At 46.5% G+C, this 20,369-nt stretch overlaps 1 protein-coding gene and 1 long non-coding RNA gene across 2 annotated transcripts in view; one reads left to right on the top strand and one right to left on the bottom strand.

Annotated features, from left to right (window-relative positions):
• LOC310766731 overlaps positions 1-20,369 on the bottom strand; it is a 159,208-nt gene that overhangs the window by 134,511 nt on the left and 4,328 nt on the right. The gene's annotated exons all lie outside the window — the stretch shown is intronic.
• The window catches only part of NID2 (nidogen 2), an 80,345-nt gene continuing 77,990 nt past the window's right edge, over positions 18,015-20,369 (top strand). The window contains exon 1 of the mRNA XM_083610975.1: positions 18,015-18,306. Coding sequence (XP_083467101.1) covers positions 18,097-18,306 — 210 coding nt within the window. The 5' untranslated portion in view covers positions 18,015-18,096. The remainder of the gene's footprint in view (positions 18,307-20,369) is intronic.

Below are 20,369 nucleotides of genomic sequence, written 5' to 3'. Positions count from 1 at the left end.
ATGCTCCTGCTGCCATTTCTTCCTCTGCTGGAATTTTAGACTTTTCGGCTTCTGCCTTTTGTACGCCCAGGACAGCTGGAACTGATGATCTGCGTCCCTGAGTCAAAGTTGTTTGTACAAGCTGTGCCTGCTTTTTTTCCTTTTCCTTCTCCTTAGCTTCCTTGGCTTTGGCTGCTCTTGTCTTTCCTGTACCACTCATCAGTCAATGTTCAAGGTCAAATTGTTATTGTCCCATGGGAAAGACAGATCCAATTTAAAAACAATCCAGTGAGAGAGAGTAAACATAAAAAGCTGTTCCCAGGCCTTATATTCCCAAAATCCTCTAGGGGGAGTACCACCAAAGTTTCAAAAAGAAGAAGGCAACTTTTCCGCCATTAAAGTCCCCTGTATGTTAAAAAACAGAAATGCAATAGTCCCAAATGGTAATAAACAAGTCCTGCAGAGTACTTTAAACTTTTAACAAAGTTTCAAAAAGGTGCCTACAATTTGTATCCAGTCCAGCTTGTTAAAGCTCAAAAGCTCAAGGGTATCCATACGTCTGTAAAAGTTTGTAACAATTTGTAACAGTTCCGCAGTTAAACAGTTTCCCCTCCAGCAGCCCGACGATTTGGAATTTAGCTTTGAATGATCTTACTGGGGAGGATCGCTCCAATTTTCCTTTTAAAAAATTGCTCACAAATAAGTCTATCTTTTCTCGTTAACAGTCACTTCTGAAAGTGCATGAAAGTCCCTCTTTAAAACATCCCTTTTCAGCCGCTTTTCGCTTCTCTAATCCCTTGCTTTGATCTTGTAAGCAGCTCCGGGAGGCGGACTTCCTTTTTAACGTCTCCCGGTTACAGCCAAAATTTTTTTTTCAAGAATTTACTGCCGAATTTAACGTCCTTACTCACGGGTTTGTTGTTTCAGTCGGATCTTTAAAGGAAGAAAGGTCGGCGCTCATCTGCAACAGCTGCGCGGCTTCACTCCCGCAGAAAGAGCGATGAACTCACAGCACCGCTACCCCTCTTTCACTCCGGAGCCCCTTACGGGGTTCCTTTCGCGATTTCGGGGTCGCTCCAGGTGCCCGCCGAGTCCCACGGCCACGAGCTCACTCTGCTCGTGGTTTTTCTTGATGGGTCGTCGCTGTGCCGCAGCGAAACGACCCTTTCCTGCGGAGCCCCTCTTCAGACTAGAAGAGGACCGCCATTACAGTTTCGCGCCGCCTCCGGAAGTCGAGCCTTCCTTGTAGAATTTTAAGCATAACCTTGCTAGCGTGTGAAATGAGTGCAATTGTGCGGTAGTTGGAGCATTCTTTGGCACTGCCCTTCTTTGGGCTTGGGATGTAGACTGATCTTCTCCAATCCTCTGGCCACTGCTTGTGGCACTAGAGGGCGCAATTGCCGCTGCAGAATCTCTGCTCTTCTGGCAGCGCAGAGGGTAGGGGGCTGCAAAATTCCTATTTAGGAGTGGAGGGTGGAATTTTTCTGCAGTTGTTACCACGAGAAAAAATGCGGGGAAGACACTGGAGCGAAGCAGAAATGAGAATGCTAAGATGAGTGTCTTGGGCAACCTTTCAGAAATTATTGTTGCTACAGTAATGACTTTTTTAATGTCAGATGACTCCTGGTGGATCACATCAGGGGTTTGTGGCATCCAGTATCTTTACTTGGCAAACCAGATTCCCCAGTGGGGTGCCTGCAAGAGGGATCAGACCACAGCAGATCTCTCTCCCTGCTTGTGGTTCTCAGCAACAGGCGTGATGACTTTATCTGTTTCATTTATGAATCACTTCCTTTTTTAAAATAATAACAATTTATTGATTTTCCAAAAATAACAAAACAAACAAAAACAGGAAAAAGTAAAATATCATAAACAGATTAAACCATATTTTTTTGTGTCGACTTCCCTCCACTCCCCCTCTTGGTTCTATTATAATATACTTGTTTATGCACGTCCATAAAACCTTAATCCAATTTTAAAACCTTCTTCATCATATTACAAGTGACTTTTAGAAGCTACACTAATGTAAAAGTCTGTACGCAAAGCTTAAGAAATATGCACTGAACAGTTGTCCGTTTTTGTAATAATATGTCCTGTGTAGTTCAGTAATTTATTTTGCCAGTCTTCTTCTTTATCTTCTTCTTCTTTATTTTCTTTGGCCGAGGCTTTTTCCTCCTTCCATAGGAGCTGGCTGGTCTTGGCCTGCCATCCAGCCGCGCATATCTTAAGAGAGTCTTTCGTTCAAACAATCCATCAAGTCCTGTACATCTCAATCTCATAACATTTATGAATCGCTTTCTAAGCAGGATCACCAAGCCGTTTCGCGGCACCCATTCAGAACGGCTGGGTCTAAACAAGTTAAAAACTGTTGCGTACATAAAAAAAACCCTTTCAGATCTGGGACAGATACTGAGTGGGATGCAAATCCCCAATGAGAAGCTGAGCTGCCCTGAGGCACCGTTAAATATCAGCAGAAAAATGCGAAGAATGGTCCTGACCCCTGACGAATTCATGATGGGCCAAAAGGGCTGGGTAAAATATGAGACCAGATGCAAATGAGTTCTCCTCCTCCTCCTCCTCTTCCAGAGCTGCTTGTTCTAAGAGTAAGAATGAATTAGGCCCTGGATTAGAGGAGAGGCATATACAGTGGTACCTCGGGTTACAGACGCTTCAGGTTACAGATGCTTCAGTATCTGAGAGCCAGTGTGGTGTAGTGGTTAAGAGCGGTGGACTCGTAATCTGGTGAACTGGGTTCGCGTCTCCGCTCCTCCACATGCAGCTGCTGGGTGACCTTGGGCCAGTCACACTTCTCTGAAGTCTCTCAGCCCCACTCACCTCACAGAGTGTTTGTTGTGGGGGAGGAAGGGAAAGGAGAATGTTAGCCGCTTTGAGACTCCTTAGGGTAGTGATAAAGCGGGGTATCAAATCCAAACTCCTCCTCCTCCTCCTCCTCTTCTTCTTCTTCCAGACTCCGCTAACCCAGAAATAGTACCTTGGGTTAAGAACTTTGCTTCAGGATGAGAACAGAAATCGCGTGGCAGCAGAGGGAGGCCCCATTAGCTAAAGTGGTAGGTTAAGAACAGTTTCAGGTTAAGAACGGACCTCCAGAATGAATTAAGTTCTTAACCCGAGGTACCACTGTAAAAATAATACATATTTCGAAACACGAACCTTCAAACAGCCTCTTTAACAGTTGAGCGCTCATCTGCACATGTGTGATGCTTGCCTGAAATGTTCACACCATTCTCTCTCTTTTTGCATTGCAATTTTTTAAATCATTAAATTTCTAAAATTTAACTTCAAATCAAATACAGTCGTACCTTGGAAGTCGAACGGAATCCGTTCCGGAAGTCCGTTCGACTTCCAAAATGTTTGGAAACCAAAGCGCAGCTCCTGCTGCCAATCGGAAGCCTCAGCGGATGGACGGGTTCCAGGTTTGCGGCATTCAGGAACCAAAACGTCTAAGTACCAAGGCGTTCGGGATCCAAAGTATGACTGTAATTACATTGTTTCATAAGTTAACTTCCGAACCACACCTCTACTGTTATATACTGAAGTTCTCACCCTGGGCCAGCAGGGGGATACTGTAGATAGTTTTCACTCAGGTCCACATATGCAAATAAGGGATTGAAAGTGACGTTCAGTGATTGGATAGTTACAGAAAGTTGCTACTGTTGTGTTGTAGTGGAGCTCTATCTAAGCAAGCTGGCTGAACCCTTCAGTTTGGTTCTGTTCTGGCCTGTGAATAAACAAGAGCTGTTGGAAGAATCACTGTGTTGTCTGATATGTTCACCCACAACTTAACATCCACGGTGTTTTTGTTCAAACCCTTTTCTACTGCATTAGATATCAAAAATGTTCACACCGTTCTGAAGTTTGGCGTGAATGTGGCTTAACTTTTCTAGTTGACTGAAGCGGTGGGAGTGAGGAAAAAAGACATCAAGCAGCAGCATTTGTCCAGAGGCTCCAGGTTGGATATTGTCTAATCTCCCTGGAAACAAAGCAGGATGAAAGCTCATTTCAAAAGTTGCCTGGATGTCCCAAAATATCTAGTGCTTCCTCCCCTTGTTGCTGCTTCATTTCCCCCTCCCTGATGCTTTTCTTTTTTTAAAAAAAATAAAAACCCTGAAAGGCATTTAATTGGTTTCTTATTCACATTTGCACGCAGGGTGTAGCTGTTGTGCAGCCAGCAATATCTGTTTTGCATTGTTTCCTACTCTGCTCCCCCGTTGTTTAGGAATATGTGTTATTCCCAAAGAGAAACCCTTAGAATATTGGATTCCATTAGACAACACCGCACGCTGCCAAAACAGGAAGTGTCCCCACTTGACATGGGGACATGAGCAGTGCTGGATTTACGTATAAGCTAAGCAAGCTATGGCTTAGGTCCCCACTCTCTTGGGGCCCCCCCAAAAAATTTAAAGGGGAAAAAACCTGGATGTCCATTTCCAAACTATAAGATTAAAAACTAATAAAATAAAATCTACATACAGCAACAGTGTTTTGTGTTGTGTAGGCTCCTATGATGTAAGTCATGGGCTCCGCCTCCTAGCCTGCTCCCTAAAATATCACTGGTTTGCTCCTTTCTATATATAGGGTGCCTACATTCTGCATGGACTGGTTGCATGGCAACATGGACAAATGGCCTTAGATACCTATTAGGTCCAGCAATTACCACATAGCATATACCAGTAGTCGACACAAAAAATAATTTGTTGTTGACAAAGGACAGCTGGACATATAAAGGGCCCCATTACCTCCAGTAGCTTAGGGCCTGATCAAACATACCATATTTTTTGCTCTATAAGACTCACTTTTTCCCTCCTGAAAAGTAAGGGGAACTGTGTGTGCGTCTTATGGAGCGAATGCAGGCTGCGCAGCTATCCCAGAAGCCAGAACAGCAAGAGGGATTGCTGCTTTCGCTGCACAGTGATCCCTCTTGCTGTTCTGGCTTCTGGGATTCAGAATATTTTTTTTCTTGTTTTCCTCCTCCAAAAACTAGGTGCGTCTTGTGGTCTGGTGTGTCTTATAGAGTGAAAAATACGGTAAATCTTGCCCTGGACATGAGGCTCTTGCAAAATGAAGCCACTTCATTGCTCTTGTTGCTGAGAACTTCCTTGCTGCTTCAAATGCTATTTGGACAAGTCAGGGAATCGCTAGATTAGGGGTGAACGTGAGAAATCTCAGGGGCACATCTGCAGGGGACTAGGGCTGGGCAGTATCTGGTTTTCAACATCATGATATATCACCAGTTAAATATCACAATATACTGATATATCATGATGTCTGAATAAGGATGGAGCTGTGCAGAGGCACTGGCTGGCTTCAGGGTTTTCCCTGTGTTGTGATTTTAGCATAGCACACACACACATCATGATTCGCAATGTATTTCCAGGTCAAGGAGGGATGCGGGTGGTGCTGTGGTCTAAACCACTGAGCCTCTTGGGTTTGCCGATCAGAAGGGTGGCGGTTCGAATCCCCGCGACGGAGTGAGATCCTGTTGCTCTGTCCCAGCTCCTGCCAACCTAGCAGTTCGAAAGCACGCCAGTGCAAGTAGATAAATAGGTACCGCTCAAGCGGGAAGGTAAACAGCGTTTCCGTGCGCTCTGGTTTCCGTCACAGTGTCCTGTTGTGCCAGAAGCAGTTTAGTCCTGCTGGCCACATGACCTGAAAAGCTGTCTGTGGACTAATGTTGGCTCCCTCGGCCTGAAAGCAAGATGAGCGCCACAACCCCATAGTCGCCTTACTGGACTTAACTGTCCTGGGTCCTTTACCTTACCGTACCTGCTTCCAGCTCAAAAATTATGAAACTGATAGCATGCTACGGACTTCAAACCAGTTTGGGATGAAATATCGATATATCGCCAGCCCTGCAGGAGGCCAGTCAAGAACTTCAGGTAGAAGTCTTCCCCCAGATTCTGGTCGCTGAGATAAGAACGTAAGAAGAGATTGCTGGCTTGGGTCAATGGCCCATCTAGGCCAGCATCCTGTTCTTTCATGAAGACTGGAGGAAGGCACAGCCAGGAATACAGATATAAGGACATTGGATTGAGCGGTTGTTGCTGTAGCTCCACACATCACGAGAGTCCCTTTCACCAACTCTAATTTTGTACAAAACCCTGGAAAAGCTGGTCATGGATCCTTTCCACTGTGTCTGTTTTGGACCTAAAATAGAGGGAGGGGAGTAACTGCCCCCCACTCACAGACTCTCCAAGTGTTTTCCAGGGACAGTCCCGGATATACAGAAGCCGTCCAGGTTTCTGAATTGATCCCAGAATGTCTCGCTTTTCTGTAGGACATCCCTATTTTTATTGGAGAAATGTTGGAGGGTAGGACAGATCCTGAAGTTGAGGCTCCAATACTTTGGCCACCTCATGAGAAGAGAAGACTTCCTGGAAAAGACCCTGATGTTGGGAAAGATGGAGGGCACAAGGAGAAGGGGATGACAGAGGACGAGGTGGTTGGACAGTGTTCTTGAAGCTACCAGCATGAGTTTGACCAAACTGCGGGAGGCAGTGGAAGACAGGAGGGCCTGACATGCTCTGGTCCAGGGGGTCACGAAGAGTCGGACACAACTAAACGACTAAACAAACAGGAACTCATTCTTCTGAAACTGCATCTTTGGGATTGTGAAATTGGCCCCCATCTATGACAAAAAAGCATAGCTGTCAACGTTTCCCTTTTTTAAAGGGAAATTCCCTTATTCTGAATAGGATTCCTCACAAGAAAAGGGAAAGGTTGACAGCTATGCCAAAAAGAGTGGAGAGTGGATTTCATGCTCTTTATTCAGCTCATAGTGGTGAGGAGGAATGGAAGTTCCCCCAGAATGTCTGCTTTATATACATTATTTATACAATGGGCTACACGTGATTGGCTAATTCTGGGATTCTCCTGTAGACCAATCAGGTTGAGGATTCACTTCCACCTGGAGCTGGATTGGGTGGCTCCTGTGGACCAATCAGACTGCTGCATTCTGGATCCTAATCTTCTAGGACCAATCAGACTGCTGCATTTTGGATCCTATTCAACTCAGTACATAACACAAGTAATGGGAAAACCCGCCAAAAATCTGCTTCTCCTTTTGTATTCTGTTTGTCCTTGTCCACAAAGCTCGGCTCAATTAACAGGAAAACGTGTCTGCGTTGCTCTGATGGGGACAGCCCCTTCTTTGTTTCATTTCCACAGACACGGGATCTGATAAAGCGTTCCAGATCCTTCCTCTGAAAGGGGTGTGTGTGTGCTTTTTGGTTCCTTCTGCTCCAGCCCAGAGGACAACAACGAAGAGAGCTAATTATGGGAGACGCACAAATTCCATGCCCCTCACCTCCTCGCCCCCCCCCCCCGCAATTCTCATGTAACAGCTGCAGCCACAAGAGCATGGAAAATGTGTGGGATGATGGAGAGGGAACCGATCCAAAAGCAGGCAGAATCGGTGCTGGGTTGTGGCTGGAGGAGAGCTCTCTTTGACAGACAATGGCAAGGCTCTCGCACACAAAAGGAGGGTGAAAAAGGAGGGTCTTCAGGGAAATGTTTAGGGAAACTTTTAATGTTTCATAGGTTATTGTATTTTAATATTCCTTTGGAAGCCGCCCACAGTGGCTGGAGAAACCCAGCTGGATGGGTAGGGTATAACTAATAAATTATTATTATTATTATTATTATTATTATTATTATTATTAAACAGTAGCTTATGATTGGCCGGGGTTCCAGGAGGGGGAGTTGAAAAGGAGAGGATTTGGGGAGACAGTTTTTTAAAGGTTGAGATAGAAGTTGGGAGAATAGGTTGGGAGATAGGGAGTGAGAGGAGAGAGAGTTGGTTCTGGGTAGAAACATGCACTCTGATGAATATATCACAAGCTAGAGAAAGGCATCTCTGAGCTTAGTGTGAAGGACAGTGTGTGGTGGCCTGTAAGGGTAATGGTTCAGGAGTTAACTGGGAGGTTAATTAAGCATCAACAGCTGTGCAACAACTGAGAAAAAACTGAAGTGAAATAACATTATCATCTGAAGTATCCTACGTTTTACCCACTTCGTGTCATAAGCTTCTTATGTTTAATAAAATCTCTCTTGTTTACTTGATCGAATCCTGCATGAGGCTCCAAATTATTAAGTTTTCCTGCACACAAATTCCCCACAAGATAATCTGGGGTAGTTTGTAGGAATTCGGGTAACTGGTGTTCTGTGAGGTGGGTGCACTTATATTTAAGTGAGGCGCCAGGGGAAAAAGTGCTGTTCCGTCGTCACACTCGCCTCCCCCCCAAATATCCAAGCGCTCAGGGTAGGGGAAGAATGAATCTGCTTCTGCTCAAGGCTGGCTTCGTGGCCTTTGCTTATTCCCAAAGAATTACGAGGACGCTGGGAAGATAAACAAGGGGAGAAATGGTCTTTGGCGCAGCCGGACGACTGAGCAGCTGTAAGGACCGCGTTTATAAGCCAAGAGATTACTAAAGTGGAGAGGAGAACAGGAGGGAGAGACACACACGCACACACACACACACACACACCATGCAAACATGCCTCTCTGCTCCTGACCATTTTCCTTCCGAGACCACCTTTGAAACCCCCAAAGATTTCTGCAGCTTCCTCAATTCCTCCAGCCTGGTGATGATGGCTGGTGGTCAAAAGGCACACAGTGACGCCTCTGCACCAGCAGAACCGGCCAAGAATTCATGGCCATTCCTTGTCTCTCCTCCTCCCCGGCTGACGTCATTGCAGATCAGTGCGATAGGAATTGCTCAACATCAAAAAAATGAAGATCATGGCCACTGGTCCCATCACCTCCTGGCAAATAGAAGGGGAAGAAATGGAGGCAGTGAGAGATTTTACTTTCTTGGGCTCCATGATCACTGCAGATGGTGACAGCAGCCACGGAATTAAAAGACGCCTGCTTCTTGGGAGAAAAGCAATGACAAACCTAGACAGCATGCTAAAAAGCAGAGACGTCACCTTGCCAACAAAGGTCCGTATAGTTAAAGCTATGGTTTTCCCTGTAGTGATGTATGGAAGTGAGAGCTGGACCATAAAGAAGGCTGATCACCAAAGAATTGATGCTTTTGAATTCTGGTGCTGGAGGAGACTCTGGAGAGTCCCATGGACTGCAAGAAGATCAAACCGATCCATTCTGAAGGAAATCAGCCCTGAGTGCTCACTGGAAGGACAGATCCTGAAGCTGAGGCTCCAAGACTTTGGCCACCTCATGAGAGGAGAAGACTCCCTGGAAAAGACCCTGATGTTGGGAAAGATGGAGGGCACAAGGAGAAGGGGATGACAGAGGACGAGATGGTTGGACAGTGTTCTCGAAGCTACCAGCATGAGTTTGACCAAACTGCGGGAGGCAGTGGAAGGCAGGAGTGCCTGGCATGCTCTGGTCCAGGAGGTCACGAAGAGTCGGCCACGACTAAACGACTAAACAACAACAGATGTATGGTAATGTTCATAAGTGTACCAATCAAGCACATACATAGATCAGGACAGGAAGACCGACCTGGAACCATTTTTGATTCCCAAACTGACCAAATGTTTTCTCTGCAAGGTCAAAGGGAAATGGAAAAGCCTCCCCTTTGTCTTTTCCTTCACAAATCCTGTCTTGAGGGTATGTCTGTGTATGAATAGGGTGTGAGCTGTGACCTGGCCCAGGAACTAAGTATTTATCACTACAAAAAGACTGGCCAGGCTCCCCAGGCAATCCAATCAAGTAACCTGCCAGACAGGAGAAAAATGACATTCAAATTTCTGTTTTAGACCGCCTTTTCTGTGATGTAGGTATGATGTATCTGGGGGGTGGTCTTAGGTTACACCCCTTCTGAGATGTATGTGTGATGTTTCTGGGGGTGGTCTTGATCTACAGGACAGGGAATTTCAAATGTCTTTATAAGGCCTTGCGCACCATTGTTTGTTTCTCCTCCTTTCCTGCGTGTGAAGGGAGCATCCTGTTGCAACAGATCAATAAAGATCAAACTTACTAGCTGCTTTGCTTCTCAATATTCTCTGGTTGGCCTCTGTTATTTTCTCCTACCAATAGGGAACCTATGTAAGGACTCTATATGGGCTCTGGGATACCCCACAAGGGAAAAGGGCAGATTTTTGTTTACAACATCAGGGACCGATAGTCTTGGGCTTTGTGGAGAGGGCAACATATTTCCAGGGTGAGCAGGACAGCCTGCAGCCTGGACCCTGTCACAACAGTGATAAGGACTCAGTGCTGAAAGAGTCTCGGTTCTACTGTTAACAGACAGCAATGGCCACAGCATGGGCAAAACAACTCTGGTGTCAGCTCCACTGAAGTTCTGATGTTCCCCGATTTTCTGAGCTTATGAGATCTCAAGTTTGAGGGGATCTCTGGGGACCCTGGATGTGGGCTTACTTTGGCCACAATGGCGCCATACAGTCATACCTCGGGTTACAGACGCTTCAGGTTGCGTTTTTTCAGGTTGTGGACCCACCGAAACCCGGAAGTACCGGAACGGGTTACTTCCGGGTTTCAGTGGTCGCGCGTGTGCAGAAGTGCTAAATCACGCTTTGAGCATGTGCAGAAGCGCCAAACTGCAACCCGCAGATGCACCACTGACGGTTGCGAATGCTGTGGGTTGCGAACGTGCATCCCACACGGGTCACGTTCGCAATCCGAGCGTCCACTGTATATTTAAAGTACCGTGATGCAACTCTAAACATCTTTTTTTTTATAAATATTTATTAGAGTTTTCAATTTTATACAAACAAAAAAGAAAAAGAAAAAAAATATTAAAAACAAATCAATTTCAATATCAATTTTCAATAACATGTTTCCTTGACTTCCTCATACCTCCCCTTCTTGTTTTCTAGTTCAAATTGTTTATCCAGCAAATCCTAATCTCTTAACATTCCATTTAACTAACACCTTATTTTCCAATCAACTTCTTAAATTTTGTAACTTAAACAATATTTATCCAGTTCTTTTTACCATAACAGCTAGAGACCACATAAATTCAATCCAGCATCTTTCAAAGTTCATTAATTTTGCAATGTTTCTGTAAATAGTCCTTAAATTTCTTCCAATCTTCTTCTGCTGACTTTTCTCCCTGGTCGCGGATTCTGCCGGTCATTTCTGCCAGTCCCATACAGTCAATCAACTTCATCTGCCATTCTTCCAGAGTGGGTAGATCTTGCGTCTTCCAGTGCTTTGCTATAAGTATTCTTGCTGCCGTTGTAGCATACATAAAAAAGTTCTATCCTTCTTTGGCACCAAATGGCCGACTATGCCCAAGAGAAAAGCCTCTGGTTTCTTCAAGAAGGTATACTTAAATACCTTTTTCATTTCATTATAAATCATCTCCCAGAAAGCCTTAATCTTTGGGCACGTCCACCAAAGGTGAAAGAATGTACCTTCAACCTCCTTACATTTCCAACATTTATTATCAGGCAAATGATATATTTTTGCAAGCTTGACTGGTGTCATGTACCACCTGTATATCATTTTCATAATATTCTCTCTTAGGGCGCAACTCTAAACATCTTATGGCTTGCCGCAAAGAATCATGGGAGCTGTAGTTTCAGACCCTCCAAGTGTCCCTATTTTCCAGGGACTGTCCTGGATTTACAGAAGCCGTCCCGGTTTCTGATTTGATCCCGAAATGTCCCCCTTTTCCTTAGGACGTCCTTCTTTTCATCGGAGGGTATGGTAGGATGTCCCTATTTACAGCGGAAAACTGTTGGAGGCGACATCTGTATTTTCAGTGGAGAAATGTTGGAGGGCAATAATAATAATATAATAATAATAACAACAGCAATAATAATTTTATTATTTATATGCTGCCCACCCGACTGGAGTTGGAAAAGCTTCTGGAAAGGGTCACAAAAATGATCAACGGGATGGAGTGATTCTTCTATGAGGAAGATTCAGGACAGAAAAAATATAAAAGTGCAGAGGTTTTTTTTTTTTAATGAATATTTATTAAGTTTTCCAATTTTATATAAACACAAAAAGAAAAAGAAAAAGAAAAATATAAAAAGCAATTCAGTTTCAATAACAGTTTTTCAATCACATGTTTCTTTGACTTCCTCATACCTCCCCTTCTTGTTCTCTAGTTCAATTTGTTAATTCAGCAAATCCTAATCTCTTAACATTCCTTTTAGAATATCACCTTATTTTCCACTCAAATTTTTAAATTTGATAACAAAAACAATTATAATCCCCATTATCTTTATCATAACAGCTAGAGACCACCAAAGTTCAAACCAACATCTTTTCAAAGTTCATTAATTTTATAATATTTCTGTAGATATTCCTTAAATTTCTTCCAATCTTCTTCTGCTGACTTTTCTCCCTGGTTGCGGATTCTGCCAGTCATTTCTGCCAGTCCCATACAGTCAATCAACTTCATCTGCCAAAAAGTGCAGAGGTTTTTCCCCTACTTTTTTTTTTTTTTTAGCTAGTCATATATTTTTATTTATTTATTTATTTATATTGGCTTTCCCATATTACATTACAATACAGAAGTACAAAAGTGAACACCATTTCCTCTCCATCCCCCCATACATTTACATTTCCTCAATTCATCATATTATTCTTTTCTCCCTCCTCCCACTTCCCTCCGCCCCCACTCGATTTCCTCCACATTACACAATTTACAATAATATTTCCATTCTACAGTCTTCTCAGATCGCCTATATATTCTTATTATCTTTCCTTACTAATTTTTCTTCCATCCAGTACTTCACATTTTAATCTAGGCATATTAGCGTATATTTTTTTGAGCAATATTTTGCCATATATTCATCAAAACATTTCCACTCCTTTTTAAATTTTTGATTCGACGGATTTCTTATTATAGCAGTTAATTTTGCCAAAATTAAATTGAAATATACAAGAGTGGATTTCATGCTCTTTATTCAGCTCATAGTGGTGAGGAGGAATGAAAGTTCCAACAGAATGTCTGCTTTATATACAGTATTTACACAATGGGCCCCACGTGATTGGCTAATTCCGGGATTCACCTGTAGGCCAATCAGGTTGCGGATTCACTTTCACCTGGAGCTGGATTGGGTGCCTCCTGTGGACCAATCAGACTGCTGCATTTTGGATCCTATTGTTCTAGGACCAATCAGGCTGCTGCATTTTGGATCCTATTCAACTCAGTACATAACATAAATATTCATAGTTAAACTATGGAACTTCCTCTTCCAGGAGGCAGTAATGGTCGAGGACTGGATGGCTTTAAAATAGGATTAGGCAAATTGATGGAGGAGAGGGCTCTTGATGGCCCCTAGTCTTTGCCATGGTGGCTGCGCTCCGCCTCCACAGAATTGTAGAGTTGGAAGGGATACCCGAGGGTCATCTAGCCCAACCCCATGCAATGCAAGAATTTCAGCTCAAGCACCCATGACATATGGCCATCCAACCTCTGCTTAAAAACCTCCCAGGAAGGAGAGTCCACAACCTCCCAAGGGAGACCGTTCAGATATCTAACAGCTTTTACTGTCGTAAAGCTTTCCCAAAGGTTTAGTCGGAATCTCCTCTCTTGCAACTTGAAGCCATGGGTTTGAGTCCTGAGCTCCAAGAGCAGGAGGAAACAAACTAGTTTCCTCTTCCATGTGACAGCCCTTGAGATATTTGAAGATGGATATCCTAAAAAGCAGAGACATCACCTTGCCAACAAAGGTCCGTATAGTGAAATCTATGGTTTTCCCAGTAGTGATGTATGGAAGTGAGAGCTGGACCATAAAGAAGGCTGATCGCCGAAGAATGGATGCTTTTGAATTATGTTGCTGGAGGAGACTCTTGAGAGTCCCATGGACTGCAAGAAGATCAAACCTCTCCATTCTTAGGGAAATCAGCCCTGAGTGCTCACTGGAAGGACAGATCGTGAAGCTGAGGCTCCAAGACTTTGGCCACCTCATGAGAAGAGAAGACTCCCTGGAAAAGACCCTGATGTTGGGAAAGATGGAGGGTACAAGGAGAAGGGGACGGCAGAGGATGAGATGGTGGGACAGTGTTCTCAAGGCTACCAACATGAGGGAGGCAGTGGAAGACAGGAGTGCCTGGCGTGCTCTGGTCCTGATGTTGGGAAAGATGGAGGGCACAAGGAGAAGGGGACGACAGAGGATGAGATGGTGGGACAATGTTGTCAAGGCTACCAACATGAGGGAGGCAGTGGAAGACAGGAGTGCCTGGCGTGCTCTGGTCCTGATGTTGGGAAAGATGGAGGGCACAAGGAGAAGGGGACGACAGAGGACAAGATGGTTGGACGGTGTTCTCAAAGCTACCAGCATGAGTTTGACCAAACTGCGGGAGGCAGTGGAAGACAGGATTGCCTGGCGTGCTCTGGTCCAGGGGGTCACGAAGAGTCAGACATGACTAAACAACAACAACAACATCCTATCTCCCTTCAGTTTCCTCCTGCACCAGGCAACCAAGAGACATCATAGCAATTTCACCCCATAAAGCTTCTTTCTTCTGTGTACATTATGGAGCTGGGAAGATTGTGTCAGCCCCCAACTCAGTCAGCCTCTGGCTTTTCAACAGTTGTTGATCAGAGCTTATTACATCAGGTTGTGGGTGGTAGCACAGGGGAGGTGGAGATAATCTCTCCAGTATTTGACTGTGTACTGTGTACTGTGAAGTGTTCTCCTACTGGTTTCTCTGTCTTGTGATTCTTGATGTCCGATTTATGTCCGTTTATTCTTTGGCGTAAGGTTTGGCCTGTTTGTCCAATATAGAGAGCTGAAGGACACTGTTGGCATTTGATGGCATATACAATGTTAGACGATAAGCAATTAAATAGTCCCGAGATGGTATGTGTGATGTTGTTGGGGCCAGTAATGGTGTTGTCCGGGTGTATGTGGCAGCAAAGTTGGCATCTGGGTTTATTGCAGGCTCTGGTGCCAGTGTCCGTGTTACGTCTGGTTGTAGTATTATTGTGGGTTAGGAGTTGTTTAAGATTGGGTGGCTGTCTGTAGGCAACGAAAGGTCTTCCTCCCAGAGCTTGAGAAAGAGAACTGTCATTGTCCAGGAGAGGTTGTAGATCTCTGATGATGCGTTGTACTGTTTTAACTTGGGAGCTGTATGTGATGACTAGAGGTGTTCTGTTATTTTCATATACAGAGTGCATTCCTTCATCCCTGAGCAATTAAGAGCCTGCTTTGACCCACAAAGGCCTCTGCTATTATACTACCAGCCTTACTGTGTGCTTGTGAAACATGGACCACATATAAACGCCATCTCTAACTCCTTGAAAGATTCCATCAATGCTGTCTCCAAAAATTTTTACACATCACTTGGGAAGACTGGTGAACTAATGCCAGTGTACTGGAAGAAGCAAAGATCACCCGTGTTGAAACAATGATTCTTCAACATCAACTTCGTTGGACTGGTCATGTTGTTCGGATGCCTGATGATCGTCTTCCAAAGCAACTACTCCATTCCGAACTTAAAAATGGAAAGTGTAATTCTGTTGGTCAATGAAAGAGGGTTAAAGACTCTCTCAAGGCAAATCTTTAAAAATGTAGTATAAACACTGACAACTGGGAAACACTGGCCTGCGAGCGCTCCAGTTGGAGAACAGCCTTCACCAAAGGTGTCATGGGCTTCGAAGACGCTCAATCTCAGGACGAAAGGGAGAAACGTGCTAAGAGGAAGGCACACTTGGCAAATCCACACCGGGATCAACTCCCGCCTGGAAACCTATGTCCCCACTGTGGAAGGGGGTGTGGAATGGATGAAACTCTTTGCAAGAAGTAAACTAATGGGGAAAGGAACTGGAAAGTGTTGGCTTGCACTTGCTTTGACACAACAACATGTAACCTCTCTGTAGACAATTCAGAATCAACGCTCAATAGACAGTTCCTCCTGAAGCACCCCATTATAGCAAAACCTTTAAGCCAGTGGTTCTAATGCAAAGCTCAGGTGGAAGAGCAAAGCTAAAGTACCGTACCATCTGAGATTCCAAGATAAACTGCTCCTGGCTTTGGACGTTCCATTGAATTACTGTGGGCTTGTTTACAGAATGAATATGTGCTTCACACTGCCCTCCTCACAATATTTCTTCAAAAGGAAGCAAATTAAGTCGTGCCTGGGGAAACACATGCAGATTTTTGCAAACTGCAGAGTTTGTGCTGAGCGCAAGACTGCAGTCTTCTTTGATATGGAATTCAGATTTTTCTCTCTTTTTTTTTTATTTAGCAAAATGCAGGCCTGTGTCTCTCCCCTCTGCCTGTGCCTCTGGCCTTTGCACCCTAAAAGAATTAATTAAACACTGCACTAAAGTTAAAGGAAGAGGAAATGTTCCATTTCTCCCCAGGGCATTGCAAATGCATGTCAAATGACTGAACAACGGTTCCTTTTCTTCTTCTTCTTTGTAATTATAAAAGGATGTTCTTTGTGTCACTGGGAAACAGCTGGGAATAGTCTGGGGTTTCAGTGTAACTGGACGCAGGAGCACGTCAAGGAACATATTACAAGTGACAGAAAAACACAGAGGCTTTCTGGAACTCAAAGGAGAGGTGACACAAAAGTGTTGCACAGCTGGGAACAAAGGCACTGCCTTATAGACCAAGGGAGTGTATGGGTTCATCTAGGTCAATATTGTCTACTCTGAATGGCAGCTGCTCTCCAGGGTTGCAGGCAGGAGCGACTGCCAGTCTCACCTGGAGATGCTAAAGATTGAATGTGGTGCCTTCTGCATGCCAGGCAGATGTTCCGTTATTGAGCTATGACCCTTCGTATAAAAGGGGGGTGGGCGGGCGGGAGGCAGTAGGAGGGATGCCTGAGGGGGATATGGTTTGGGCAAGGAAGTGGCCTCATCCGGAGTCACACAGGTGGTCCATCTTCCTCAGTATTTTATCTGTTGTTGTTTAGTCGTGTCCGACTCTTCGTGACCCCCAGACCACAGCACGCCAGGCACTCCTGTCTTCCACTGCCTCCCGCAGTTTGATCAAACCCATGCTGGTCGCTTCGAGAACACTGTCCCACCATCTCGTCCTCTGTCGTCCCCTTCTCCTTGTGCCCTCCATCTTTCCCAACATCAGGGTCTTTTCCAGGGAGTCTTCTCTTCTCATGAGGTGGCCAAAGTCTTGGAGCCTCAGCTTCAGGATCTGTCCTTCCAGTGAGCACTCAGGGCCGATTTCCTTCAGAACAGATAGGTTTGATCTTCTTGCAGTCCATGGGACTCTCAAGAGTCTCTCCCAGCACCAGAATTCAAAAGCATCCATTCTTTGGCCATCAGCCTTCTTTATGGTCCAGCTCTCACTTCCATACATCACTACTGGGAAAACCATAGCTTGAACTATACGGACCTTTGTTGGCAAGGTGATGTCTCTGCTTTTTAAGATGCTGTCTAGGTTTATCATTGCTTTTCTCCCAAGAAGCAGGCTTCTTTTAATTTCGTGGCTGCTGTCACCATCTGCAGTGATCATGGAGCCCAAGAAAGTAAAATCTCTTACTGCCTCCATTTCTTCCCCTTCTATTTGCCAGGAGGTGATGGGACCAGTGGCCATGATCTTTCTTTCTTTTTGATGTTTGATGTATTTCATCTCCACTGACAATATTGCCAGTGAGCTTAAGGTGGCCTTCTCCGAAGAAAGGAATTTCAGATGGAACCACAGGAGGGGAGAAAGTGCCGGGGTACCACTTGTGGGTTTTCCCCTCGGGGCGTCTGTTTGGCCCCTGTGCGCAGAGGATAAACGACCAGATGGACCATGGCCTGATCCGGCAGCCAGGCTCACCTCCTGGTCCACTGCGCCCCTCTCTGCGCGACGTGCCTGCGCCCAAGCAGCGGGATCCAGCTGTTCCGATGCGCGCCGGGCACCGAGGCCGCATCCCCGACGGGGCGGGCAGCCAGCGGCGCTGCAGCAGCTGCGCCCGCCGAGCCTCTAACGAGCTCCAGATGTTGCCGTCGGGGGGTGGAGTGTGGGGGGGTTACTGGCATCCTCTCTAGTCCAGGAGGGCTTGATTGGCCGCTGCCCGGGCTCCGGGCAGCCAATGGAGAGGCGGGAGAGGCGCCTCCGGCCCCGCCCTGCCCTGGGCCAGCTGCCGGGACTCGAGGGGGCGGCCGTGGGCTTCGCGCCTCCCGCTCCGGAGCTGCGCCCGCCCCGCCCGCTTCCCCTTCCTCCTCCTCCTCCCGGAGCAAGTCCATTGCGAGGGCCATGCTGGGGGAAGCCGCGCTGCCCGGGCTCTTCCTCCTCCTCCTCCCGCAGCTGCCGGGCTGGGGGGCTGCCCTGCCCCGAGCGCAGCTCTTCCCCTTCGGGCCCCCGCGCGGCGACCGGCAGCTGCCCGACGGCGACGACGAGACCTCGGCTCCCGTGCAGCTGCCCAGCCCGCTGCTCTACTACGAGACCCGATTCAGCCAGGTCTATGTAAGTCCGACGCCCCATAGAGAGAGAGAGAGACAGATCGGAGGACTTGGGGGGAGACGAGCATGGCATTCGTCTAGGGCAGCCTTCGCCAAGCGGGTGCCCCGCAGATCTTGTTGGACGGGACGGGGATGGATGCGCCCCGCAGATGTTGGGCGGGGCTGATGGGGGTTGTGCCCTCCAGGTGTTTTGGATGGGGCCAGCGAGGGGTTGCCTTTGCCCTCCAGATGTTGGATGGGGCTGTACCCTCCGGATTTTGGTGGGCAGGGTGTTTGGGTGTTGTCTGTGCCCTACAGATGTTGGGGGGCTGACGGGGCTTTCTCGTGCCCTCCAGATGTGCTGTCCAGGGTGGATGGGAGTTGCCATCCACCAACATCTGGAGGGCACCAGCTTGGCAAAGGCTGGTGTCAGGCTCCTGGTTGGAGGATGGTGTCAGCCCCAGAGAGAAGCCAAGGAGTCACCCCCCCCATGGCACCACCACCCTGCTGAGCCAGCCCAGAGCTGTGCCAGATGCCAGAGTCAGGGAGGGGTCCTTGGCCGGGCATCTGTTTGCCCAGGACATTCCTGGGCACTCAATAAGAACTCTGTGTGTCCCTTTCCGAATATCTTTTTCCAAGCCGGCGCTCCGTCCCTCGACACACACTGCAGAATCTCTGTCGCCAAATCCTCTCCAGTGATGACACATCCATTTAGCTGGGTGGCCCTTTGGCCTTTGCAAACCGAGGACCTGTCTTGAGACCCTCCCCCAATGCAGTTGGGGGTATCCAATGCTCCCCCTGCTCAGAGTAGCTGCATTGAAACAGACAGACATAGCAAACTTGGGTCAATTAATGTTGATGCTCTTCTCCAAGTACAACCCTGTGTAAATGTAGGGTGTTTGTGCTGCTGTGGTGACCCACTTTGGGTCGGGCTTTGAGCTGGCAGCTGGTCCCGATCCACCGATTGAAGGCTAACGGTCGAATTCTGCCGTGAGCTTCCTCTCTCCACATCTACTTATTTGAAAAATGCAAACGAAAACCTGCTAGATTTTCATAACTAAAAGGAAATAAAATCAACAGCTTCTCATCTGCAGATGTGTTTTCTTAACCTTGATAGTGAGTTGGTGCTGCTCCCATTTTATGGATGAGAAACTGAGGCTGAAAGGCAGCAGCCTGCCCCCAGCCTCCTGTGGCAGAAGCGGACACACAGTTTCCTTGTGAGTAAGGTTGCTATTGTTGAGCCTGGAAGTTCCCAGGCCCCATTCTTATCCACAGTTGTAAACTCACCAGGCAGTCTTGAGCAAACCTCCACTTTCCTAGCTGCCTCCCACTTAATCTGGGGAATTTTCCTTGCAGGGTTGTTTTAAGGATTCCTGCAGAATGCTCTGATTATTTTTATGGGCTCCTTGCAAGTGGAGTTTTTAAGCACTATACGGACGTATTATTTTATTTCTGTACCCACCCCTCCTCCCATCTGGGAGCTCAAGGCAGTTTATCATGCAGTAAAATCTCTGTCGCAAAAATATTTCACAATTGCATTAAAAACTGCAATCTAACATTTGCAATTGCTGGGTCCCAGGGATGCTAAATCCCCGAAGGCTCAGGTGAACAAAAGAAGCCCATAACTGGTGCATAAAAGGGAGTACAGTGGACGCTCGGGTTGCGAACGTGATCCGTGCGAGATGCATGTTTGCAACCCGCAGCGGCATGTCTGCGCACGCTCGGGTTGCGATTCAGTGCTTCTGCACATGCGCAAAGTGTGATTTAGCACTTCTGCACATGCGAGACCGCCAAAACCCAGAAGTAACCCGTTCCGGTTTTCAGCAGTCCGCAACCTGAAAAAACGCAACCTGAAGCATCTGTAACCCGAGGTATGACTGTAACGAGGAGGACAGCAGCATTTCCCAAGGGAAGGAGCTCAGAATCTGGGAGTCACCATGGAGAAGGCTGTCCCACCCCAAACTTTCCCCAGTGGTGACACCAACTGATCTCATTCCACAGGCCAGTCAGTATTAATTTCCCTGATGATCTCTCCGGCAACTGGGACCTAAATCTTCCTTACATTTCTCCATCCAGCTACGAGTAAGC

The sequence above is a fragment of the Podarcis filfolensis genome (assembly GCF_964270895.1).
Source record: "Podarcis filfolensis genome assembly, chromosome: 1".
Lineage (NCBI taxonomy): Eukaryota > Metazoa > Chordata > Lepidosauria > Squamata > Lacertidae > Podarcis > Podarcis filfolensis.
Note: the sequence above shows the minus strand (reverse complement) of the source record. Positions and strands in the feature narration are given on the sequence as shown.